Source organism: Falco naumanni, chromosome 1, assembly GCF_017639655.2.
Source record: "Falco naumanni isolate bFalNau1 chromosome 1, bFalNau1.pat, whole genome shotgun sequence".
In the NCBI taxonomy this organism is placed as follows: domain Eukaryota; kingdom Metazoa; phylum Chordata; class Aves; order Falconiformes; family Falconidae; genus Falco; species Falco naumanni.
The window spans coordinates 99408215-99434694 of NC_054054.1; the positions used below are offsets into that span (position 1 = coordinate 99408215).

The window sequence follows — 26480 nt, forward strand, 5'->3', positions numbered from 1 at the left end:
CAGAGCCCAGCATCCTTCCACCCCTGCAGTCTGGTGGGGCTGAGCCCCACGGCACTGACACCCCATCCCACCCCCACTCGTGCACCCACGTTGAGGAGGCACCTACCCTGGTAGTGGAGCTGGAAGGTCCCTACCACCTCATCCTGGAAGGTGCGGAAGTAGACAGAGATGGTATTGGTGGGGCTGCGGATCACCTGGCCCTCCACCAGCAGGGTCTGGTTGGCCAGGACCACAAGGGCATCACCGTCCACCCCACGGATGGAGAGCACCTCTCCGTCTGACAGGTTCACGCTCTTCACCTGGGTGGGAGCAGAGACCCATGAGCAGGGGTGAAGGTGGGGGACCCAGCAGGGTGCTAAGTGGGTGGTCGTATCCCAGCCCTGGAACACACACAGTATTTACAGCCACAGAGCATCACACCTCCACAGCCTTCCCTTTGCACTGCTCTGAACGCTGGGGGCTCGTTGCAGACAGGAGCTGCTTGTTCAGCAGAGATGGAGCAGTGTGTGCCCTGCATGAGGCCGAGGGACCCCATCACCACTGACTGACCCCCTCTCTCTCCCCTGGGACAGCGGGTGCAGGCAGCTAGAGCTGCTCACTTGAGATGCGTTTTGAAGCTGGTTGCTCCTGTGATGCACAAGTTGACCCACATCTGCTTCCCTGCTGAAACCGGGGATTTGGGCAGGAGGGTAGAAGTGGTAGAGAGTTAGACAGGAGAAAGATGGAGGGGTGCCATCAGTCACTGGTGAGGGTAGCAGTGGGGCCCCAGCTCCACCCGCATCAGCCCTGGGAGCAGACCTGCATCTCGGGGCACCACAGCACGGAGCGTGGCCATGGCCTGGGCTCATTGGTCCCAGCCGGGGCTGGGCTGCCCGGCAAGCTCTGCAACCAGACTAGGTACTTTTGTAGGGCTCAGTGCTCACCATCCACCCTGTGCACCAGGGATCCTCCCCAGGTTCCCTCATCCACACCAGGGAATGGATGGAGAGTCACACGGCAAATGCATATAATGAGCAGTCTCAAAAAGCTTTAATTATTATTTAGAAATAGCTGAAAAGTAACCTCACATTTGCATTTCACGTCCATTTAGCTTAATAAATGAGCTCATATTTCAGCAGAAAGATGCTCATCAGATCATTTGTTTCCTTAAGTGTGAGGACCAGGGCTCTATATTTAGCACGCACCACAGCCTTAGCCCGTAATTGCAAGCGCTCCCGATGATGTTGTGACTAGAAGGATTTGTTGCTGTTATCACAACCGTGCCTGCGGGGATGCACCCAGCTCCAAGGGCCACCCGAGCTGCATGCAAAGCCACCCACAGGACTTGGCATCCTCTGACCTTCTGCTGGAAGGAGGGAGATTTCCTCGGGAGAAACAACCCCAACCCTGTAGAGTACCTCCCTGCCTGCCCCAAAGGTCCATGAGCCCTGAGCGGTGCCTGGAAAAGCTCGGTCCTTGCTGCAGGGCTGGGCCAAGTAGCCCCCACTGGGTCAGAGTATGCCTGGGTTCACCCCAGCCCACACTCTTAACCCAGGAGGAGCTGATTTTGCCTTATTTTGCAGCAGTGTTCTGGGTTGCTGTGGAGTCTCTGGTCCTCACTGCAGGGAAAAGCAGCCCTCAGCTGTCGCAGGTGCTGCGCAGCGCGTTGGAAACACGGGCCAAGCGCATGCCCTGGACCCCAACCTGCCCCAGGTCATTTCTTCTTCTCCAGGTTTTGTCCTGAAAATGTGCCTCCCCAGCATGGTGTGCACACATTGTGTCTGGTGGGATGGCTCAGATCTAATTAATAAATGAAAGGATGTTATTGGGGATGAATTATTTTGGAGCGTGGGACCCAGGGATGCTAAGTGGGCTATGTACAATGCTAACGACTTCCCCCCCAACTCCTGCTGGGGCAGAGTTTTGCTTCCTAAGCTGGGTTTGAACAACTGAAAAGACTTTTACAGGTTATTTCTAACATATTTTGTTCTGAAATCGCTTCAAGAAAAACCTGTTCTCCAGCTAGCTTCCTCCAGTGATAACTAGCATCAAGCACACTCTTTACCACCGAATCACTTCCAGAAAGCGGAATGTTCAGGTGCCTCTGAGCACCTGATTGCAGCTGGGCTGCTCTGCTCACTCGCCCCAGTTCTGCTGCTGGGAAGGGGTTTCAGGGGAGCAGCTCAAACAGGCAGAGCTACGCAGAAGAGAGGGAGCTGATGAACGCTGCAGCATTTCCCTGGCCCTTCACAGGGTGCTGTGGGGTGGGGACACTGCTCTGGTCTGCAGTCAGCCTCCCTCTCCTGTAAACTCAGGCTTGGAGGAGCCTGGAGCAGGGGTGTCATTGCAAAGGACCCGCCGTTCCCATGCCCGGTAGGCAGGCAGGCATCCTCAGACCCCGTCTGCTCTGGAGTAACCGGCAGGTACAGACGGATGCAGTGGCCTTGTGCCAGGGGCTGTCAGCCGCTGTGAGAGGGACCATATGTGTGAGCTCCTGCCAGGGGCTGGGGAGGACAAGTTCTTACTTTAATCAAAGACTGCACCGATGTCAGCTCCTAAAGAGTCTGTTGGGAAGACAGGAGGGATCCTTGCTTCAGACTGCCAGCCTTGCTCACCCACTAGAAAATCTCTTTAGGGAAATTCTATTTCCTGCCAAGAAGATTCAAGAATTTTAAAAATAAGTATAATTTAACTAAGCATTCAGAGAGCCAACTGCTCTGCAGCTCCCAGGGCTGCGATGGCGTGACCCAGCTGGTGCGGGGGCAAGCAGGCTCTCTCCAGGATGCTGCGAGGGGCTGCCAGCAGCGAGCCAAACAGGGACCCCGAGCTCTCACATGGCCCTGGGAAGCCCCCAGCACCAGGCAGGTTTGCTGGCAGCCTTCCCTGAGACCATGCCTGACATCCAGGCTCTGAGCCTGCTCCTCACCAGGGACAGATTTTCCCTACAGCGAGCGAGGGTCTCACTCCAAAGGGTGCAAGGGAAGGAAGCGGAGGGTCCTCACGGCCCCCTGAACGGCTCCCAGCACCTGCAGGAGCAGCCCCAGGGCTCTGGACTCCTGGTCTCAGTTTCAGCGTAGGGCTGCAATGCTGCGTTGGGAGGTGACCCCCATGCAGCGCCTTCCTTCCCAGGGGCAGCTCTCTTCTCCTGCACATGCCTTTAGCAAGACGTAAGGGGCAGCACTTTACCATCAGTTGTTCTGCCCTTCCCAAGCTGCATTCTGAATCCTGGGGGAGACTTTCCAGGACATCCTCACATCCAGCGCCAGGCAGGACCTGCTGAGACTACACACCACTTGTGACAGGGGAGTGCACCAGCCCAGGCTCCATGCAGAGCCTGGTCAGCCCAGCTCCCCAGGCCACACAGCACCTGCACAGCTCTGCTCTCCAGCCCAGCCTGGCTTCTCCCACACCAGCAGCAGGTCTGGCCTCCAGAGCTCCCAGTTCAGACCCAGCAAAGCCACATGAAAAAAGGAGTCCCCCATGAGTCACTTCTGCATCACACCATCGTGGCAGGAGAGCTCAGCCCCGCTCCTCCTCACAGCAAGGCCTCCCCTGCCCATCTCCCTTACAGGAGCTGTGAATTAAATCCAAATCACTTAAATGTTAACCAATTATCCACATCACAGTGAGGCAGCTGAGGAAGTTGCACTGCGTTACTCCAGCACTTGCCCAATGTAATTAGCCTCGGAGCCACTGAAGCTTGCAGCTCTTGTACATGTGAAGTAATTAAAAAGCAATGGAAAAGAGTTCATCAGCACCAGGCAAAACAAGGGGGAGCAGCAGGAGGTAATGGCCATCTCACAGGGCTCCGGCATGGGCATTGCCCTCAGTCAGGCTGACACATCAGGGGCAAACAGTGGTACACACCATCCACCACCTGCTCGTGCTGGCTAGTGTACTCCTTACTCTGCTTGCTGGACCTGTGAGCCATCCCTGCAGTCACCAGTCCTCCCTGCCACCTCCAGTCCCAGCCCTTCTGGTAGGAAATAATGCAGAATTAGGACTGCCACCTTCCAACATGACTGTGCTAATTACTCCCCAAAGTGCAAGCAGAAGAGCAGCACAGAATGAAGCCATTGGTTTTGGTTTCCAGGTGGGGAAACTGAGGCACAGCGCCTGTGCACTGCCTTGGGTCCTGGCACCTGGGAGGGCAGGCAAAGGTTAAAGGTAGCCCAAACCCCATGGTTTGGCCCATTAATGGCCTTTCCGCTGTGCTGTGCCCCAATTCCTCAGCCCTGGGGCAAGGGGCTGGTATGCTGCTGGGGGCTGGTTGCATGTGGGGCTGGCTGCCAGCCCGCTGTTCCCCCACAGCCAGTGCCAGCTCAGGTGGGGATGCCTCCAGGTTCAGCTCTCTCGGCTGCCAACCTTCCATGCTGGTCTTGCAGGCTTGTCAGGAGCAGCTGGGCACGAGTCCTTACAGCAAAGCCTGTTTGTGATGGTGGGGAAAAGTCCCAACCGTGGGACCAGAGCTTTCTGCACCAGCCCCACTGGTCAGGGATGATGTCCAGGGTGGACCTGTTGTCTTAAAATCAGGTTTGCATGCAAACACAGACAATGTTTCTGCACTACACTGCCTCTTCCATCAGCATGTACTGTGTGCGACATCCTTTGCATGAACTAAAGAGGGGATAAATCTGTTTGTCTTGCTTGCCATGAATGCTATTTCTAGCTTCTTTGGGACATAAATCATGTCACTGCTGCCGCCTAAGTGGTTAAAAAGCCTTCTGTAGAGCTCACTGCCTGCACCGCAGGTCAGGCACTCGCTGATGCTGTCGTGCTGGAGCACATCAGTCCTTGTCCATCCATGGGCACCTGCAGAGGGACCCTGCAGCAGCTGGGGCAGCAGGGCAGGGACTGGCAGCCCCCTTCCCTCCTTGATAATCTCTGCTGAGCTGCTGCCAGCCCTGGGGCAGGGCATGGGCAGGCGCTTGCTGTGCTCAACTGAAGGCAGCAGCTCTGGGTTGCTCAGCACCACTGCCTGCAGCCCCATGGCCCGCTCTCCCCAGTGTCCATGAGCCGGGGGGCTCAGCCCTGCCCAGCTGCCCACAGGCATCTCGGGCACCCCAGGAGCTGTTGCCAGACTGGCTGCTCAGTCCATGCTCAGCCAGCTCCAGATGAGACCATGCTCAGCCAACGCAGACCTGTTGTTGTGGTTTAATTTGTCTGCAATGCTCAGAAGCATCAGCAAAGTGAAATCCAAAGCTTGGGGGGTGGAGAGGCTAATTTTACGCTCCATTAAAATCTTGGTTTACAATGGAGCGAGGTCAGGAGTGGTGTCACCTGATGGATTATGGACGGAGGTGAATTTGCAGCAGAGCAGCCTATGTTTAGCACCCTGCGAATTTGGGAAGACCAGCTCCCAGGGCAACCTCCCCAGTGGGGCTTGCTTCCACGGAGGCACTTGTGCCATGGTGGTCAGCCTCTTGTGTGTGCCCACCAGAGGGATGGCAGGAACAAGCTTGCTGGAACTACTACTCCTTTTAATGCACATTCTTAATTAGACAGAAAATTTAATGGGTTTTAATTGAATGCAAATGGTGACATGGGAAAAATGCAAGAACAAGAAAGGACTGTGCATCAGAGCCTGGACACCATGGACTGGTGGTGTTTGAAACATGTCAAGGCCCCTACCCAGCACGCTCCCAGCTTTGTAGGCTGTGGGATGCAGCGTTTCAGGGAGAATGGATGGAGCACATCTGCCTGGGCCAGACCCCCATGCTCTGATGGGTTTGCACAGCACCAGCACGGCAGCAGCCCTGGCACGGGGTGTGCTGCACCGGCACCAGCCGTGCCCACTGCTTTGTGCTCCCATGTGTGCCAGCTCACAGCATTCACAGACGCCTTCCTACAGAAATTCAACCCTGGCCTGGTACTGCAGCATGCATACTTGCTGCTGCTGGGGTTTGCTGCAAAATGCCTCCTTGTCGGTGTGGCTTTTACCCTTCAGTTGGCAGGGATGTGGCCCTGCTTTGCTGTCGGGGCTGTTTGTCAGAAGCCATCCAAAGCAAGTGCTGGCTGGAGAGGGGGCTTGGGCTGCCCACCCAGAGCTCCCCACCCCTCGGGGCTGCCTGCACACCTCCAGTAGGCTGGGGGGTGAGGGCAGGGGGCCAGTGGCTATACTGCAGACAGCTGCTGTGGCTTAGCCCCTTCCCATGAAGGCTTTTTTGCAAACAGCATGCCAGCGCCTTGTTGTTAAATTAATTGCATGGCGTTTTAATGCTTTGATCGTTGCTGATGTTCAGGATGCACCAGTTCCCATACACAGTTTATTTATTACATGGCCTGAGAAAAATATACTTTTTTCCCCAGGAAGGGTTTTTTTAAGCAAGTGCAGGTGCCTGGGGCAGCCATAACCAAAGCTGTGTGTGCTTTGCATCATTTGCTGCTGTGGAGCAGGGGGGTTGGGCCATGGCGATCCCCTCACCGACATGCTTCTCACCTGGAGCTCAACGCCGTAGCCCGTGTAGACGGTGACATTGTAGGTGCACTCCAGGTAGCTGTGCAGGGGCAGCGGGGGGTAGTCTGTGGAGTCAATGTAGCCCTCAGGGTCATGGAAGCTCATGCTGCAGAGAACTGGGGGGAAACAGTGCATCAGCAATTGCCCGGGGGAAACGGCTCACCCAGCAGCCCCCTCCCATGCCCAGGTGCTCCCGTTGCCCTAAAACCCAGCACCTGGGTCCTGGCTCCAGCGGCCACCACTGCTGAAGTACAGATTTTAGGCAGCCCCATGAACCCTGGTGGTGCCACCGGCACCGCAGACAGCTGCTCCCCATCAGCTGCCGTTACATGCCCACGCTCCCCGGCCCCGTGCGGGCAGCATGGCTTACCTGGTGTGGGCTCCGTGGTTATGACGGTGGTGGTGATGATGGTGGATGTGGTGGTTTCTTGGCTTTCTTCTGACGCAGAGCCATGCACCTCTCTCTCTCCACTGTTTGTCCAGTTAACAGTGGTGCCGTCAGGAGCCATTGTCGGAGCCTCACCGGCATCCCCCATGTTGTTGGGTAAGGGCTGCAGAACCACTGGCGGCAGCGTGGATGGGGAGATCTGCAGTGCGGGGGGGCTTGTGGTGGCCTGGCCCCCCCAGGGCAGCTCAGGGGGGCTCTGCTCCACATCCCCTGCCCCAGCCGCTGCCTCTGCTGGCACATGCAGCTCTTGGGTGGCTGTGGGGAGCCTGGAGCCCAGCAGGCTGGCCGGAGAGGCAGCCCTGGGGGACCCTGGCAGGGTGGGCTTGGGTCTTGGGTGCTTCCTTGCCATATTTACTTGCTTTAGAGTAGGTGTTTTTTTCTTAACAGGGAAAGTTTGTTTTGCATCAGTGTCAGGGGCAGCGGTGGGTGTTGGCGGGATGTGGCTCTGCAGCAGCAGTGTTGCCTCCTCCGCTGCCGGCTCGGTGCCTTCTTTCGCAGCTGGCAGCAGGTTGAGGGCGGTGGCGTGCCCAAGCTCTCCGGCTCTGCCAGCCAAACCTGTGGTGTACCTGAGCTCCTCAGCTCCGCCGACCATCTTGTCCATCAGCTCATCCACAGCAAGAGGGTCTGGGCTGGTGGGGACCAGCGCTGTCCCTGATCCGCCGTCTGCAAAAAAACGGGGAAAAGTGGGACTTGGGCAATTCTGGGCATGAAATTGTAACTGTGGCAGTGGCACGAAATCAGGCCCCTGAGGAGCTGTGGCTGATTGAATGCCTGCCGCTCTCCCAAACGGGCTCATTATGGGAAAGCAATCATAAGTCTGCACCAATTCCCTGAAAGTTTGGTTTTTGCTGAAACTCAGTGGCCTTATCTCACCATTTCAGAGCTGCTATTTGGTCTCTTTATCTAGAGGTCACTTTTTCAGAGAGGTACACCGGCCCCTGCTGAGTTTGTTGCTCTGGCTCGGTCTCTGTGAAAAGCCTTTATTTTTGCAATTGTCATCAGCAAATATGGTTATTGCAAAGTGCCTGATTAGGCCACGGCTCTTTCCCATTGTCTTCCCCACGCTGCTGCCTGGCAGGGAACCGACGCCGATTAACCAGCTTCCTCTGGCATCCTGCACCAAAACACCACCTGCTTCTGTAAAGTCTCTCCTTAGGCAGCCACTAACCTTTTGTGTTGGGCAAAGCGATGGGCAGGGAGGAAAGAGTAATCAAAGCTGCACCGCCACCGCTTTGGCCAGGGAGTTTAATTGCATGAGGTACAGATTTATTCACCACCAATGGGTCTGATTGGGCTGTGGTCCATGGTGTAAAATAAGCTGTAAGCAGTGCCGTGGCTCTGTGAAATGCTGCAGAGAGGCAGAGTGTCAACATTTTCCATGGAAACAGCAGTTGCCAGGGAAGGTGTTTAATGCACAGTACTTAAAGACTGTAATTCCAGCCCCCTCGGCTCCCCTGGGAGGGTTTGGAGTCCCTGAAACATGGGGTCTCTGCAAGTCCCCAGCCCTGCTGCTGGCCCAGGGCTGCCTGGGCATGTGCTCCCATTCGCGACTGCAAATGAAGGCATCGATCTGCTCGGAAAAGCAGTTCAAGCTGCTGCGATGTTCCCACAGGGGCAGCCGGGACATGTGCCTGCCACAGTGCCAGGTCTCTGTGGGATGGAGGACCAGAGCAGCAGGCAGGGTTTCTGTTCCAAGCAGATTCCAGCAAAGTGGGATAAACCTCTGGCTCAACCTGGGCAATTCATTGCAAGTAGTGTTAGAGATACTTGAAACAAAAGCACAGTGCCGGTGTTAAATTTGACTTGAATTTTGCATTTCAAATTCTACTAATTAAGGTATGACCAGAATGAAAAGGAAGAAAGGAATTTTTGGATATGAAACCTGAAACACAGGGACACTGCTGACTGATTGCTTTGGAGGAGTACAGTTCCCCCGGACTCCAACTGCTGTTTACATCACCCTGTGATTTTAATGCCTTTCAACTTCTGCTTCTGATGCCTTAGCATTAGTTTTGCGGCTGCACAGCCATCGAGTGCCATGCCGGGCAGGCCTCAGTGCAGCCTGGTGCAACAGTGTATTTACAAGGGCTCTGCTGGTACGGGATGCTTTAGCTCCTCAGCCCTAAGCACAGAAGTGTAATCTCATTGCAGCTAACTATGTGAGTGCTGGGGCAGAGCTGAGCAGAGAATGGGGAAGCAGGTGAGGATCAGTGAGCTGGCTTGGCTTTGCTCTGCAGCGTTGCCTGGGCTGGGGGAGCTGGTGCTCCTCCTGCCCTGTGTGGGCACATGCAGTCAGCCACCCTCCCCCCTACCCTGCCCAAGTATTTTGCACAGAGGACTCCCGACAGGGAAGAAAGTTGTAGAGGACCTTAAACCTGCCTCGGCGGTGACACCGCAGAGCACGGCTGCTTGTTATGCTGCTCATGATCCCCAGCCGCGCTGCAGCTCCCCCAGCGTGTTTGTGCCATCCAGCTGTGGCCTCTCATTACACATTTAAGTGCTGATCCTACAAACACTCGGGTACCCGCTCTGCTTTCTGCAGAGGTGTGCACTTGCTCAGAACTGACTTGCATGCATAACGCTCAGCCCCTGCATTGTTTGGATGTGCTGGATCAGGGGCTTTACAGGACTTGGGCTCATACGCTGTAAGGTGAAAGCACCTGCCCAGATGGACCAGGGACTCGGGCAGTGTCACTTCCACATGTACCAGCAAGAAAAGGGACCGACAGTGGCAATGGAGTGGCAGAGTCTGGCTTTGCATGTCCCAGTGATCCCTGCCAGCTCCCTTTATAACCAAGCAGTTATTCTTGCTGTAGCTTGTGCAAGGATAAGCACTGGTCGCTGCTCCAAATGGTTGCTTTGCAGCAAAAGCAGCCAGCCCAGTGTCACCCTTGGGGAACACGCTGAGGGACAGGGGACATCCTAGCTGCTAATGGGGCAGCTGCTGCCTGCAGGGCAGGAGGGACAGGCACATACAGCCTGCGCAGAGGGAAACAAGCAGCCTGCTGAAAGTTGACTTTGCTCCATCTTCTAGAAAATTGAAGCAGTTTCTGGCAAGAATTGAAGGTAAAGGAGCACAACAGGGAAAGGCAAAAGCTGGGAGTTAGCCTGAAGGATGAAGCTTCCCCTATCTGCTTGTCCAAGGCTGGAGCTGTATTTTTGTCCAGGTCTGTGCAGTGGGTGTACTGCAGGAGCATGGGAGCCTTCCCCTCGGCCACGGGTGGGCTTGCCTCTCCTCTCGCCGGGCTGTTCCAGGGCAGTGTCAGAGCTGCTCCTGCTCCTTGGTCCCAGAGAGCCCTTGCACATGCTGCTGTTACCCCGGCTGGTCCTTAGCCCCAGCTCCCTGGGACAGCTGGTGCTGTGCCCATGCCCGCCCCAAGCCAGCAGTGGGTCAGCCAGCCCCAGCTACCGAGGGCTACCAGGCCTCTCCTGTTCGGTTTCCCCTGACTTAAAAAATTCTTTAATTAGCAGTGGTTCAGCAAATTCATTAGCTGATTCCCTTAGCACATTAAGAGACATTTCACACATGTCATCCACAACCACGGGATTTGTGTCAGCTCTGAATAATCCTCCCTGGCTTCCCCCAAGGAGGGTGGGTGCCTCGTCGTCCCCACCCACACTGCTGGTGGGGCAGCCCAGAAACCCCCACACTCTCTGCTTGTTTTTGAATGTCTCTGTTTCCCTCTCCATCCTGGTCCTGGTCTGAGACTGGCCTCCATGGGCATCCTGCCACAGGGTGATGGAGGGAATCGGTCCCCAAGGCAGTGCTAGTGTCGGCTCCTTCTGTGACAAGTTTTCCACGGTTCTCATGTGCTTTAGGCTTCGTCTCCCACCCCAAGCCTGGGATGGATGGCTGGCAGCTGCTCTCCCAGTGCCGCTGGTTTGGCCAAGGCTCAGCTCATTGGTTTTAGTGCTCTGCAGCAAAATGGTTTCTCCATTGCGGGAGAAGATAGGGCTGTCAGGCAAGGAGGAGGCAGCACGGCCCTGGGAGGTGAGGGTGCTTACTGACCGGTGGGATGTGGTGGGACATGGTGGGACACTGGGCCCACAGTGGGACAGTCCGGGTGTTCCTGCAGGAACCTGAGACCTTAAAGCTGGTGTGTTACCAGAAACAGCAAACCAGCATCCTCAGGTTATTTGTCACATGAACTCTAATTCTTAACGGATGTTGCTGTTAAACCATATTTTATGCTTTCAGAAAGTTGACTAATTTCTTATTAGATCCTTTGCCAGTATGCATTTAAACGATTCTGTCCTTAACAAAGCATGAAATAAAACACTCTGTATAGTGAGTCTGTAATGAGATACTTAACATGCTTTAGTTTGTAAAGGGCAAATGTGTACTTCAGGGAAGCAAAGAATGCAGCCAGGCTGGAGCAGGGAGATGGAAGCACAGGGGGCCCCTGGCATCAGTGATTAATAAGGGCATATTTCACATTACCAGAAAGAGAATTGATTAACAATCTTAATTCCAGATTGCATTGCCACCCCCAAACCAGAGCTGTGCTCCAGCATGTCCCCGTGGTGTGGGCTGCCAGCTCTGCCTGCTGCCTCCCTGGTGCTGCCAGACCCTGGTCCCAGCCCATGCGCCTCGGTGCTGCCCCATGACCCCCCCGCCCTGGCACAGCCGCACGCCCCCTACTCAGCTGGCTTTCCTCCGCTCACTCGTGCCTGGTGCCTATCGCGGGAAGGGAACCCCCAGCTCTGCCCTCCCAGCGGGGCACACGGAGTGGGTGTTGCTGCCCGCAGAGGTGAGCTCCCTTGCCCATGGCCTCTCCAGGGTGAGTGAGGCTTTAGGAAAAGCAAACAGCAGGAGAGGCAGAACTGAACATCCTCATCCTTAAGGAAGGGTTGCAGTAGGTTTCCATATTTGATATTAGGATAAGGGTGGACTTTGGTAAGATACTTTCCATGCTGATCTGAATGCAAACAGCCATCCTCCCACCTCCAGGGACTACAGGGTAAGCATGGGCAGAGATGAGGTTTGAAATTCCTCAAGCATCTTTCGCGCATTTCTATCCAGGAGCCAGCACAGGACCATGGGGATCTGTGGCTCACACTCATCTCTGGAAGCTCTGCAGCCCTTCTCCACTCCCAGGAGCACAGCAGTGCAGCCCACCCACCTAAATCCACTGGAGTGCTAAATAAGCCATTGGGGATTTGTGATCGATTCTGTAGATTTAATCTGAGTTGCTTTAGCAAAACTATTATTGTAATGGCAGGCAGGAAATGTCAGCACAGGTCGGTTGCTTGGGGAGCCTTCCTAGCTGGGCTCTCACCCTCTGCTGCCCACTGCCAGCACAAGCTGAGGCTGCTTAACGTCACCCAGTGCTGCAGGGTGCCCAAGCTCCCTGCCACCACCCCGGGCCCTGGCAGGCTGGGCTGGGGGTCAGGGCAGGCAGAGCAGGACCTGTCCTGGCGGCCAAAATCCAACCAGTTCTGCACAAGCAATCAGTCTAGAGACACTGAGCTGGTGGAAATGATTGCATTTGACCTTGCTCTAATCTGCTAAACCAGCTCCAGAGGAAGTAAATGCTATCAAGATGTACAAGGGGTTTATCTTGTATCTTGATCAGGAGCATTCCTCAAGCAGTTTGAGACTGAAAAGGCTTCTCTAAATCCACAAAAGCCTCTGCAGGTGGCCCTGCAGCCCCTGCTTCCCCCCGGGCATGCCAGGGCACCCGGGGCACTGTGCTCTGCACAGCGGTGTTGGCACGGGTGGCTGCTCCTGCAAGATGGGACAGAAATGTCCAGGACAGTTTGGAGCACAAGTGACCTTAATGCAAAACGACAGCTCATCTTCAGGTCTATTCTGGGATCTGCCTAGATACCGGCGTGTAAACACCGAGGAAGGAAGCTCAGCTCTGGGGAGGACATCTCCAACCAGCTTTCACTCCCCCACAGTTTATACTTAGCCGCCGTCGGAAGCACTGGCTCCTCTGCAGGGCAGGGGTGCGGAGCGCACCGTGCTGTGCATGGGAGGGCTGACAGCAGGGATGCAGCCCCAGTCCCCTGGGCTGGGCTGATGGCATGGGGCTCTTGAAGGGTGGCAGGGCAGGCAGGGCAGAGAGGGGCAGGGGCTGCCAAAGCTGCTCCTCTTGCCCAGACCCAGCATTGACCTGGGTGCTTGCAGGGCACAAGCCACCTGCCCACCTCAGCAGCACTGTCAGCTGCTCACAGAGGGCCCCTGGCACAAAAAGCATCCTTAAATGTACATAGATGACTACAAATGCCTCTTTGAAACTTGCCATCAGCGTGAAAAAAATCAACGACCTCAAAGACCAACATACCTGTGCTCTGTGCTCTGTTACCCACGCAATCCTTCTGCCCATATAAAGGACAACTAATTCTTAGGACAATATTTTTCAGGTGCAAACAGCCTTTTATTTTTTTGCCATGTAGGATAGTTTTCCCTTGCTTTTTTGAAGAATCTTGGTTTCCCACTACTCAGAAATAGATCTACTTACTGCTTGTGATCTGTGAGCATGCAGCAACAGATTCTGGGCTGTAGCTTGGAATTTGCTGTGATGGCCCAGGCACATTAACTGAGTGCAACATAATGTACTGAGCAAAAGAGTGAATGAGATTGCAAGGCCAGGCGAATGAAAGAACACTAATTAAATGTGAGCTCAAGCTCTCCCCTTTGCCACAATTTCATCCACTATCAGCTCTTGTTCTCCATAAAAGTGAAAGAGGTTTTTCAGTTGTCCCTCTCAAAAAGCACCTTGGCTGTGTGTTGCGCAGGGCAAGGGACACAGCGCTTTCAGGTGGCCGCAGTGCCAGCATTCCCATGTCCCCACAGATGGGAGCCCGGCTGCACTCCTGGGCATGAGGCACCCCCAGACTCTGCCTTTAACACAGCACCAGCATAGCAGGAGATGACACTTCCAGCTACTGGACCTTGAATTTGCAAACAAAACCTGCACTGAAACCCACGGCACTGAAACCCACAGTGCTGTCAGACCTTCCTTGCCGGCAGCAGCTGCAGCTGCACCACTGCCTGTGCTGTTACCGTGCCAGAGCTGCCCCCCCCCCCCCCCCCCGCCCCCCCCCATCAAGGGACTTTCAATTCAGGGCACAGCAAAGAGCTTGTTCCAGCCCTGAAAGCCTTTGCAGAGGAGCAGGGGATGGGAAGCACAGCACTCAAAGCACTAGAAGAAGCTGGCAGCAAAGCACGTTTCCTACACTGCCACGGTCCCTGCCCATGGTCAAGGCCCTGGGATGGCCCCAAGGGATCCCCAGTTCCCCTGGAATGGACAGGCTGGCGTGGGGCTGTGCTGGGTCTGCAGGACAGGTGCCAGCATGGTGCCGCACTGGGGTTCAGGTGGGATCTTGGCTGCAGGATACCTGCAGCCTGAAGGGATGCTCAGCACAGGGCAGGAGCCACTGCCCATTAGCTGACCTCCTGGGGACAGTGCCTGCAGCAGCAGCCGCCTCCTCAGAAACAACCCCATCAACTGTGATTTCTGCAACATCAGAGATCATCATCCCCAGCCCCAGTGCTTCATCCTCATGACAGAGGGTCCCCAGGACTCCCACAGCCCCAGGTGGGGAGATGGGACTGTGTCCCGTGGCCAGTGATGACAGACATGCACGTGCTTCTCCAGAGGTGCCATGGCTGGAGAGAGCTAGGCAAATCTGATTGCTGCTGGTATCTCAGCCAGAAGAGCTTAGAGGAATTAGGGAACTGCACATGCTTGATAAAAGGATGCTGAAATAATCACATAGCACTCATTTTGCTGCTGTGCTCCTGAAAGAGCTAAACCATGAGTAGCTGTATCGCTGGGTTCCCATTACTAATGCCGATGCTATCACTGCCTCGCTGTGAGCACACATTCCCAGGCTGCCGGAGGATGGCGGCTTGATTGCTCAAGTTCAGTAGTTACCGTCCTGAAGGTTTTAGCGATCTGATTATACCAGAAACCCTGAGAAGCTTATACGGATGCTATTAATGGCGGCATTCAGCCCCTGTGCTCTGCCTGTGTGACGGGTTTAGGCGGATTGACGGTGTGCCGGGACTGGCTAATCCTGCCCGGAGCTGCTTCTGCTGTGGACATCTCACCCGAGCCTTCCCTGAGAGCTGGGACGGATCCTGCAACCCCAGCACTCCAGCCTCTGCACACCCCTGGCCCCATGCCAGCTCTAGGGGTGCCCTGCTTTTGGGAACAAGCCCTCATTAAGGGTCTGCCAGAGCAGCTGGCCCCACTCTGCAAATAAAGCCAGCCCAGGTAGATAGGCTTGGTTTGTTCATAGGGTTTTCCAGGGTCAGGGCTGCAGGCTCAGCCTCTGCAGGGAGCTGCGAGGATTTCTCTAAGTTGGGGATGCTGCTGCAGAGATCTGCCATACTATGCCATGCCACTCTGGGGTGGGCTGCTTTTGGCACAGCACCGCTTGCCCTGGCTGGGAACTGCCAGTGGGATGTGATGCCTGCCTGGGAGCAGGGAGGCATTGTGGTGCCTGGCTCCAGGGATGACCATGGAGACCACGAGCCCTTGTGTGTCTGCAAGGTCAGGCAGGTGAGGGGGGGGCTGGCCAGACTGTGGAGGGAGCTCTCTGAGGGGTGGGTGCCCGGGAATGGCACACAGCACTGCCCTGGTATGGAGAACCCACATTCAGGGATGCTCTGTGCCAGCAGAGCTACTTCTCCAAACCAGCTGGGGACATGCAATAAGCTTTCCTTTAAAATGATGCTGCCTTGATTTATTTTCAGAGTAGAGTTCAATTTTTTATTGTGTTCCCTGCCTTGAATGAGGTCCTCTGAAGGTTGAGATGGATGGCACGGCGGGGACCGAGGCAGCCGAGGAGAGGGGACTGAGCAGAGCGGTGAACCCCAGCAGATGGTTCATCTCTGCCTTGTCATAGGCTCCATTGGCAGGTGAAACGGGGCAATCAATAGTTATAATGAGCATAACTGCCTCCGCACGCTGGCTGGCACCTCTCGCGCGACGTGAAGGATGTGCTCTGGAGCAGAGGCTCTCTGTTCCTGGGCTCGGGTGAGCAAAATGCTGAGGCTGGGCAGGTCTGCCAGAGCCATGCCCTCCCTCGGCGCAGAACTGGCTGAGCCCCAGGAGGCTGGGGTTCACCTCCCCCCCGCACTGGGGCTCCACACATTGCAGCCCACCACCAAAGCTCCCACCAAAGCTGCTCCTGCAGCTGCGCCAATCCTGCCATTAGGGAAGGAGCCCGGCAGCCTCCACTGCAGCCCAGGCTGTTGTGATGCTGCAGCCACTTTGATTAGGCCAAACTTGTCTTCCTAAAGATAGAGGTTTCTTCTTACCTCCTCGAAGCCTGCAGTGCATGCAGGCAGAACGTGATCTGAAGCATGCGAGCAGATGAAGGAGCAGGCTGAATGCCCGGAATTACCAATTACCACCAGATCAATCAAGGAGGGTTGGCAAGTGCTGCCATTTACCCCAATGGGAGAAACCAGCTCCCGCGTGCTGGGGGGGATGCGAACCCTTGCGTAGGGCTGCTGCTCCTGCCACAGCGTGAGTGCCCGCAGGCAGCAGTGCCTGGTCAGGAGGGCTTGCTGTGTGCTGGCAGGCAGCAGGGCTGTGCGGGGCTGAGTCTGGCAGCAGAGGTGGTGCTGCCTGTCCCACTGCCCCCACTGCCCGGCTGGCGGCCATGCATGCAGAGCTCCTGCCCGTGCTCCCGCTGCCCTCCAGCCTGGCCCTCTGCACATCGCGGCAGCACAGGCATGTGCGTGTCGCTAATTAAATCTGAAACTTCCTTCAGTGAGTTCACACAGGGCTGATCCAGATCTTGGATAAAAGAGGTGTGTTGAGGTTCTGTGATGCAACCCTGAGTTGATGGAGGGCTGTGTGGGTGGGAAGGGGCAGCGCTGGCCCCATGCATGTCGTGCTCGCCCAGGGCCTCTGTCCCACGCTGGTCTCCAGCACACGCCAAATAAATTTCACAGTCAGGGAGAAAAATATAAAGGGTTTGAGTGTGAACCAAGGATCTGAAAAAAAGCAGGTAGCATCCATTAAAACACTCCAGCGTGATGGATTGGAAATGCTTTGGTTTGGTTTCAGATTTTAAAAGATTTTTGCCTTAAATCTTGAAAAGCAGAAAAACCTGAATCAAAACAGTCTCTCATTTTCAAAATGTCAAAAAAAAGACTGATACAGCCTCGATGGCCACCTGTCTCCAAACAGATTTGAAACCTACTTTTTTCCTATGATTACAATTTCAGCAAATTAAGTTTTTCAAATAGAAAAAAGTTTTCCTCAAGAGCATTCTGACAGTTTAACCGATAAGCAAATAAAATAACAGCAATCTAATCATCATTCAGCCATCATCATTCAGCCATCCATGGGGAGCCACAGATAAACACAGCTAGAGCAGTATCTGCCCATTGTACTGGGCATTTCTGAGTCACTTTCCTGTATAAAGGTGATTTTGTGCCACCCAGAGCCAGCGAGGCAGGAGCGGGAAGGCTTGTGGATGGCTTCTATCCAAACGTTTCTATCCCAGTCAGAGAAAGCAGAAAATAACTCTCCCACGGTTTGGTGCCCAGTGCAGCACAAGGGATGCAGGAGGGGTGCCCGTCCCCACATCCTTCTGCCCTGTGGGGATGACAGCCTGGGGGTGTGGGGAGCTCCAAGATTCCAGTGCTTGGTCCTGCTTGCCGGGAAGACATGGATGTTGCGCCTTCAAGGGCAGTAAGAGTATCCTGCAGTGATTCCCAGTGCTTGTGCAATGCAAGTGGCTCTTAAAAATAAGTGCTGGGGTGCTCTGGGGTACTGTGGGGCTCCACAGCTGGCTGCGGTGGATGGAGTCAGCCAGCCTGTCCTCACCGTAGCTGTTGTAAAGAGCAATTAATAGGCAGTTACTTCAGAAGAAGAGAGACGCCCAGGCTTTGCTCAGGTTTTTGCAGCAGAGGTCGAGGACCTCCAGGACCCATGTGCCTCCCATCTCTGTGGGCATCTGGGCATCATTCGTGTGCAGTCCTTGAGTAGTGCGTCTTCTGCAGCACAGGTTGTAGCCAGCACCTTCCCTTGCTGATTTGATCCTGCCCTGGAGCTCGGGGCCATGCTGGGCTCAGACTGGGGACCTAGCTGGGTGCTGGGGCCCCCAGGGTGGGATAGGGTCAGGGCACTTTTCCTTCCATTTTCCTGAATTCCCTAATACCACAGAGACTCCTGTGGCTTTGGGGAGTTTCCAAACTGCTTTAAAACGCTGTTAAATTGGCCATGTGCAGGAGTTTATTTATGCTCATAGGACTGTGGTCTGAATATTTCATTTTAAAATTTACATCTGTGTCACTAGCAATGCTCAAATAAGGTTGCTATGGAAACCCTCATTACTGGGTGAGGATGCTGGTAGTGGTGCCCAGCCCAAGTAGCTGTGGCCATGGACTGGGCTCTCCTCCCTGCTGTCCACCTGGCCACAACTCCTGCACCCAGCAGCAAACCTGCCCTTGTCAGTAAAGGCAAACAAGAGGAAAGGCATTTCACTTGTGCCTGCTGCTCGTGGTCAGAGCAGGGCTTGGTGTGATGCTCAGGGACACCAGGCTGGGGCATGGTCCCTGGTGGCAGTAGATGCCCACGCCCATGCCCATGCTTGGCCCCAGCTTTGGGCTGAGATAGGCAGAAAACCCCCACAGACTGGCCTGGGTGAGGGGGTTTCTGGTCACAGGTGGAAGCCGTGGGTTTGGGCTCTGTGGCAGGCACTGCTCGCAGGTGGGGGTAATATTCCGACAACGAAATGTTCTTTTAAAAACCTGCTTAAGTGATAAAGCAATACTGCCTGACTTTCTTTGCTCAGAAGCAAGGACATGGACAGGAACATGGGAATTAAACTTGCAAACCTCTCCCCCTCCCCATGCTCTGGAGAAGCTCGTAACTGCTGTAACGATCCACAGCAGCCTGACAGATGCCTGGAAATTACACACTTCTCCAAGCTACGAGGAAAATGGATTTTCCTCCCCAGTGCTGCTTCACAGAGCTGGAATCAATGAGACTTTGACTCTCAGGCATTTGTGTGGGGACCTGCCGACGCTCCCCCTAGCTCCCGGAGCTGCTGCCTGTGGATCCCCATGCCCCCATGATGCCCCAGCCCTGCTGTGCCCTGAGAACCAGTGCCCTGGCACCTCTCACCCCCCAGTATCACCACCAGCACTGAGCAGCCCTGACAGACCCTCCACATCCCCAGGTCCCTGGGGATGAACCCAGCCCATGCTGGGAGATGCCCAGCTCCTTCCCAAGGGGATGCAAGTGCCCACGAGCTGGGTCACTGCTCCACTGCAGGAGAAGCAGCGGCAGCAGCTAACGAGGAAGAGGAATTAAAGAGGCTCATCCAATTATGGAGGAATCAAGAGATTTACAGCATGGAAACGATACGACTGTCGTGTGCTGACTTGTCCTGGCTTGGTACCACTGCTTCTGCCTCCTCAGCTGATGGGTGTGATTAATTATCCTGATATTTCAGCAGAGATACACAGGCTGGTGGGGACCAAGGAGCAGGGGAGCAAAGCCATTAGAGATAGCAGTACTTTGATGCAGTGTTCATTTGAGTTCACTGCAGTTTTTTGTAATATCAAATGTAAGAAAGACATGGTGTCTGCCTTGTTACGGGCGGATAGGCCTGTCTGAAACAAATTAACAGGGTGGTTTCAAGGAGTAATTCTTTTTTTTTTTTTTTTTTTTTTTTTTTGAAGGCTGAGCCTCACTAGGTGCAAATAGAAAGATTCTCATAGCATTTTTCAGCCTCCCTGGTAAATCACTGATGCCAAACCTCTGACCTTGGCCAGATGCACCCCCAGGCTGGCCCCAGCCAGCACCAAACATAGACACTCCGGGGCAGGGGAGACCTGCCATGTCCCCGCAGCTGTCCCTGCTCTGGAGGGGTTCATCAAGAGGACAAAGCAGTGAAGGCAAATCGATCCTCTGGCTCTTCTGGGCTCAGTGGTCCCAATACTCGTTCCTTAGGGCTCGCCCAGGGAGAGGAATTGAGTATTTTGGCAGCTTTTCAGGATACAAATTGAACTGGGGGAAGAGAAGCTCCTTCTTTTTCAACTAATCATCCAGCCTAGTCGTCTATATCAGGATATAAAATTAAATGGGTTCCTAAAGAGAGAGTATATTTAGATACAAAAAGCCCATTCTAGTCAGCTATCTGAGACTGAAATAATTAATCTCCCATCACTGTTAAGATGCAGCGAAGCAGGTCTTGAGAAGTGAGTGCTGCGATTAACTCTTTGGGAGAGGGTCAGCCCTGTGAAATGCAACTCATGCTTTGCTCTTTCCTAAATGGCTCATCTCTCACGATGCCATTGGGGGCTCCTGCCTGCTCCTGCCCTGGCTGGGCTGTGCTTGGCTTTGCCCATGCCATGCCAGTGCCTCTCGATGCCTGTGCTGATGCATTGGCAGGGCTGCTCTGCCCTGTTGCTGCCTCTTGGGTGATGGAGGGGATGCAGGAGCCCCTGCAGGGATGCAGGAGCTCCGGCAGGGATGCAGCCTGGGTTTCAGCAGCTTTACTGTAGGTGGGATGTTACTCACAAGGAGTGAGCAAGCAGCCTTCAGCACCTGCAGCCCTGGCCACAGTGCCATGGCAATCCCTGCCACCTGGGATGCCCCTGGGCTCCTGGCAGGCTGGACAGGCCGGTACACCATGGCCAGAAGGGCTTTGCCCCTGAGAGCTCCTCTTCCTGATGTACTGATGTCCCCAAGCACCAGGAGCATCTCTTGCCATGCCAACTGGGGGCTCTGCAGGAGTACCACAGGCTCCAAATTGCATCCCTTGATCTTAAACACCTCTGCTGCTGGGCTGCAGCCCAGCAGGGCACCACACTTGTGTCCCTGCCTACCCTACCTTGTCCAAGACACACACCAGGCCAGGGGGACAGCCTGGGCATCCCACCAGGCACACCAGAGCCACCAAAGCTATCACCCACTGAGTTTAGCTAAAAATCTCTGCACTTGGGGACAGCTGGGAAACAATTGCAAGATACAAAGCCGTAAAACATCTGGGGAGACAAAGTTTAGTCTAATTATAATGGATGACTATTGCTCTACCTGACTATAAATCATTCATGCTCTCACTTCCAGGCAGTCACATTCATGGACTACCTGACTGTTCAAAACCTCCTTCTGTTGCTCTACCTGTCTGGAGTGTGTTCACAGCTTGGTTTGATATGATTCCCATTCCAGAACAGGAAATATGAGATGACAATACAACGTTAGAGATCCAAGTGACCAGAACAGCCCCATGCTCGTGCTGCAGCATCACTGCCCTCAACTATCTCGGGTAGGGGAAGCCAGAGGATTAGTTTCTGCCTGAGCTAATACCACTGCTTCTGCATTGACTGCAAAGCATGGGGTAGACCTGAGCTGCCTTTTGACAAATCTGTTTGGCAAAGCTTTATATTTCTTTTGCGAGATGTAACAGGAATCACAGTGTGGCTCTAGTCCAAGCTCCTAAGAGATGAGCAGATACAAGCAGCCTCTTCAGGGTCTGATCACTGCCTGTGCCATAGCAGCCAGGGAGGGTCCAGCTGGCACCACTGCTGTCCATGGCTGCTCTCCTCTCGTGGGTTTTTCAGTGGTACCCCAAAAGCATAGAGGGGTTCTTTTTAGGACCCCAAAATATGCCCTGGAGTGTCTCTGGGTAGGATTTGAAGGCCACCGGGTCCTGGTTATCTTTCTGGGGTGTGGAGGTGCCTCAGAGCCATGAGGGCAGTGCCAGTGAAGCCTGGCACTGTGGTACATGGTACTTTCTGCTCACTGGGCTTTTCCCACTGCGGGGATGCAGCACCTGGCGATTGCACCATGCGCTGGGGAGAGGCGGGCAGAGCTAGCGATGCTCATGGTGAGGGAAGGGGGACAGGGCTGGGTATTCCTTGTGCCCCAGGCTGTGCCTTCATCCCCCGCACCCCCAAGCCCCTGTGCACGGCCCGTTTCTCCCTCCCTGGGGACTAAGTGGAGTTTCAGCTCCGCCTGCTTAGTCGGTTTGCCAGGCCAGGCACTGGGGTCATGTCCCACTAATGGTTGCAGCCCACATCTCCCCAAGGAACTGCCCTGAGAAACTTTTTTCCAAGCAATGCTTTTCTTTGCATTTTCTCCCCTTGTGGCGCCTATGCAGAAACCTGCCCGTCTGCTGCCTGCTACTGCATAGTGCCCTTGAAAAGACCCCTGTTGTACTCCTCTGAAATTATGTAGCTCTGGCGTCTAATGATTCCTGACAGATTGCGAACATTCCTGCTGCTAGCAATCAGGAAGGCAGGAAAAGTGTTGGGTTACTGATGTTTGTGGTTATTACAGTTATTGGACTCCATTGATTACAGGGACGGTCTGTGCCGCGGAGGCTGTTAGTAACTAGGGCAAAGCCCGGTGCTCCCCTTTCCCACGCCGCAGCCCGGTGTGCCCCGGTGGAGTGGAGTGATCACAGCTCGACACCACACGTGGCCAAGGGACAGGACACGCTCGGCTCCCAAACACCATTTAACAGCCCAGAACACCGCCAGGCAAATGTGATGCAGTTTATCAGGCAGTCACCTCTTCCATTACTTAGTATTTTCTCTCTAAAGAAAGTAATAAACTGCACTTCAGCTGCCAGATCCTCATTATGTCAAAACAATTTCGGGTTTGGCAGCACGGCAGCTCCCCATGTCAGCGGCACAGCCAGCTGCTCAGCACCATATAGGAGACACAGCACCCAGCATGTCACTGTGCATCCAGCCTTGCCATGCTGCAGGATGCACCAGTGCACTGGCTAGCTTTTTCAAAAATTAACCTGTTTTCAGACAAGAAGAAATATAAAATTCTTCTTGACTGAAGAAATATAAAATTCTATTTAATTTTTTTTTTTTTTTTAATTTTTCCTAGTAAAATGGAGTCATTCTGCCAGGGGCAGAGCAGTAGCTTGGGGCTGGCACAGCTTTTGCCACCCTGCACTGCCCTGGAACCTGGGATGGGTGCACAGCCCAGCCTGGGTCCATCACTGGGCTGCTGCTGGTGCTCCTCTCAGCTCTTGCTTTATTTCCAGTGACTCTGTTTTTTATATAATTAATTGTCAGCTGTATCAGTCATCAGTGATTTGTGTTTTAAAGATGGTCTGGCAGAACTAATTCCATTTCTGCACTGTGCTATGCTGGATGATGATAACCTATGTACAGCTTCTTTCACCAAGCCCAATGACAAGCCGCTGCACTTTATTTTAATTAATACATATAGCAAATTTATTTTCATTAGTCATCAAGATGTCATGAGAGAATCATGGTCCTCCTGCATGGGAAGCAGCATTGGTGCCTTCACTCCCAGGGTAGGGTGCAGCCCCCACCCCTGCCCGGCTCCAGCCACCTCTGCATCCCTCTGCACCCGCATGCACCCATATTGGACCAGCTGGGCAGAGAGTTTCCTACCAGCTGGGTTTTGGTGGCATGACCCATTGGACCCTGAAAAAAAGCTAATTTAGCCACGCTGCCCTATGACAGCATCCACCAGGGTAGGGGGTGCAGTGACTGTGGGGTAAGAGCTGAATGCAGGGCCACGCAGTGAATTCCAAGACAAAGCCTCCCTCGGGTCCCTCCTCCCTCCAGTGCAGGAGGACACGCAATTATAAGGTACGTTGGTAATTTCTGAAATTTAGAACAATTAAGCTGGCTCCCTGGTATTTCTGACGAAAGCAGACCCTTGTTCCCCGAGGAAGTAACTGCCTTCCTTGACCTCTGCTCTATTATTCCATTTGATTGATCTTAATTATATCAGAAAGGATAATGATAGGCTTTGTGGGGGTGCAAGTACATTGGGAACAAAGATGACAGGCTCTTTATTGAGAGCACACAAGGGCTGCTCGGGCAGCGACGGCAGGCACAGCCGCTGCACCCAGCGAACAAGCCTGACAAGCTGCAGGGCACCCAGTCCTCTGCTCCCAGTGCTACTTCCAGGGCATCGCCAATGCCCAGGAAACCCCCGTATTCCCCCAAAACAGAGAAGCAGAAAGCTAAATGTGTGTCGTAAGCAAGCAAAGAGGACGTGGCAAAGAGGCCCCAGCAGAACCATGGCAGGCAGCAGAGAACACGTCTGCCTCTCCCGTTGTGTCTCACCGCAGATGCTCGCTGTAGGTGCTCTCCTGTGCCACCCACATCAGGGTGTCCTGCCCTGCATGGAGGTGCCTCACCTTCCCCTGTGCCCGCGCAGAGGCTCTAGCTGGGTCCCACCAGGCTCAGGGCACTCTCATCTTGCCCTCCCCATCCCAGGTGGGACACGCTGAGCACCCCCACCGTGCTTCACCATAGGAACTGGTACAGAATACCGACGAGGGATGTGGAAACGCATCTCCCTTTTAAGGAGCTGGGCAATATCACCTTCCCCCACTCCCCAGAATTCCTTAAACAGGAAAATCAGAAAACACAAATATGTAAATAATTGCCTGTTTTGTTCATTAACCACAGATGGATTGAGTTAAATGAGAAAGCCCTTAAATGCCAGCCCTTGAGGCCTGTTTTTAGCACCAGCCCTGTCTCGGGGTGGGTGTGCTGGGAAGCAGGGCTGGACCTGCTGTGCTGCTGGAGCATCGGGCTCTCCTCAGGGGCAGCTCTTCAATTTCCAGTCTTTCTCCTCCCATCAAAGCGGCTTTGGCAGCGTGTGACACCGCAGCGGCTGCTGCTCCGGCTCGGCTCAGGGAGCAGCGGCACTCTACAAGCCTCTCCAGAAGAGCTTTGATATTTGAATCAGGGTGCGGAGAGGGGGCTTTGTCAGATGTTCCTCATATATTCTTGTAAAACATGCATGTCACATCACTGGTGCCTGTGCGTGTTTCCTGGCTATATTATTATTTTTGACATACCCTGCTGATTGGGAAATGCAGTGAGAAAGTACCTGACACTGTTCTTCCCAGCAGGTAACGAATCAGCAAATTATAAAAACCAGTGTGTCATGCAAGTTGGATAAGTTTTTTTCTACTGCTGCTATTGTTTATGTTCCTACCAGTTAATTGTAATTTTTAACATACTTTTGATAGCAGTGCAGTATGATTAAAATAGGCACACCTGGGAAATAAATCTGTTTTTAAGGATTGCCTTTTTGATGTGCAATATTAAATGCTCAGGGAAGGACCAGCTGCTGCTGAAGGGGACCTGGACCGACCACCTGTGGGGATGGTCCCCCCCAGGTCCCGCTCCGAGCTGGCAGGGGGGGAGGGCAGCAGCCTACAAGGTGCAGCAGAGCCTGTAGCAGTTTCTGGAGCAGCGGCTGGAGTCGGGAGGCCCGGGGTTAGGGCTGTTTGCTCACGACAGCTAATTGCATGGGAACGGGAAGAGCAGCAGCAGCAAGTTTAACTTAAACTTATATGTATTTTTCCATCAGAGAATGCTCTGGCCTGTAACTGGGAATGGTGCTGGGAGTCTTAGGAAGGAATTTTTCAGAGCTGAATGCTTTTTTCAGAGTTGAATCTAATGCTAGGCTCATAGCCCGGACTTTAAGCGGGCTGTTACCTTTGCTATTTGTTCGGGCTTCTTGTTTTGATGAAAGATGCAACGCTGTATAATTTAAGAAAGACTTTACTTGTGAGGCTGACTTGATGCATGTGGAGTGGAAATGTGGAAAAATACAGCCTTTGCCTATGGAAGCTCGCTTGGATAATCTGAGTCACTCAAGGAGACGTTATTTGCCATGACTCAATTCAATTTGTGCGGTTGGGTGACAATGTACCAATGAACAATAATGAGTTGCAGTCGCCCTGCGCTGCATCCCATCGGCAGAGCTGGGCAGTTTGCACCATGGAGCATCTCCCCATTGTGTTTCACCAGCAGCCATTCCCCTGGCAGCGCCTGACTGATGGATGCTGCCTGCAGCCCAGCACCGCCCTCTTCTCATTGGCATGCCTGCGTTTTTGCTGCATTGGTTTTATCTTCTTGGTTTGCAAGAGCTGGCTCTTTACGGCATGGGTGGCCAGCATGGCAATTCTGGGGCTGCAAACAGCCAATCTTGCTGATTCCTGAGGCTGGCACAATTTTTCTGGATCCAGCCGCAATGCTGAGGCACATGCGGTGCCTGAGCCTGCAGGAAATGTTGAATGTCTGCTGGGTGAGCAGAGCGAGCTGTTGGTTCTGCCTTAGCTTGGCTCCCAGGGAACCAGTCGGATGCAGGTGGCTGCTGTGGCAATGGAGCAGCAGCGATGCCATGGTCAGAGCAGGTGAGGTGCATGCATGCCTCTGCCTGTGGTGCAGGCTGGTGGGCACACAGAGCCTCGAAACCCCTGCTCCATGCAAGTTTTGGGCACATACAAGAGCAGCAAAAGTCTGTAGAAGACAGGAGCAGATGCTGACATGCAGCAGAGCCATTCAGGTCGTGTTGGATGGGTCCTTGCGAGGAGGTGTGGCGGCTTCTGGCTGGGACTGCAGCTGCAACACTGCTGGCAAGCAGCTGGGTTGCTGGTGGTGCAGCTTGGCTGTCACTGCAGACTCTAGATAAGCCCCAGTAGAGGAATGGAAAATGCTTTTAGATTTCGATGTAAAAGGCATTTTGCAGTGGAAAAACTACAAAGACTTGCCTCTGGGGGAGCAGGCTGATCCTCCCCTGTGTCACTGTCAGGAGAGCATTAGGCTGCAGCTGCAAGGGCTCTTGTTTTGCTGCACCCTTCCCTCCCTACCTT

At 54.1% G+C, this 26480-nt stretch overlaps 1 protein-coding gene across 3 annotated transcripts in view; it reads right to left on the reverse strand.

Moving 5' to 3' along the window:
• SEZ6L (seizure related 6 homolog like) overlaps window positions 1–26480 on the reverse strand; it is a 50583-nt gene that overhangs the window by 11710 nt on the left and 12393 nt on the right. For 2 of the 3 annotated variants that reach the window (XM_040611855.1, XM_040611846.1), the window contains exons 2-4: window positions 6807–7547; window positions 6419–6552; window positions 107–299 (exon numbers count right to left, since the gene is read on the reverse strand). In XM_040611855.1, the coding sequence (XP_040467789.1) occupies window positions 107–299; window positions 6419–6552; window positions 6807–7547 (1068 nt within the window). Of the gene's footprint in view, window positions 1–106; window positions 300–6418; window positions 6553–6806; window positions 7681–26480 lie in introns of those variants that run through there. The other variant, XM_040611838.1, reaches the window with a different exon arrangement.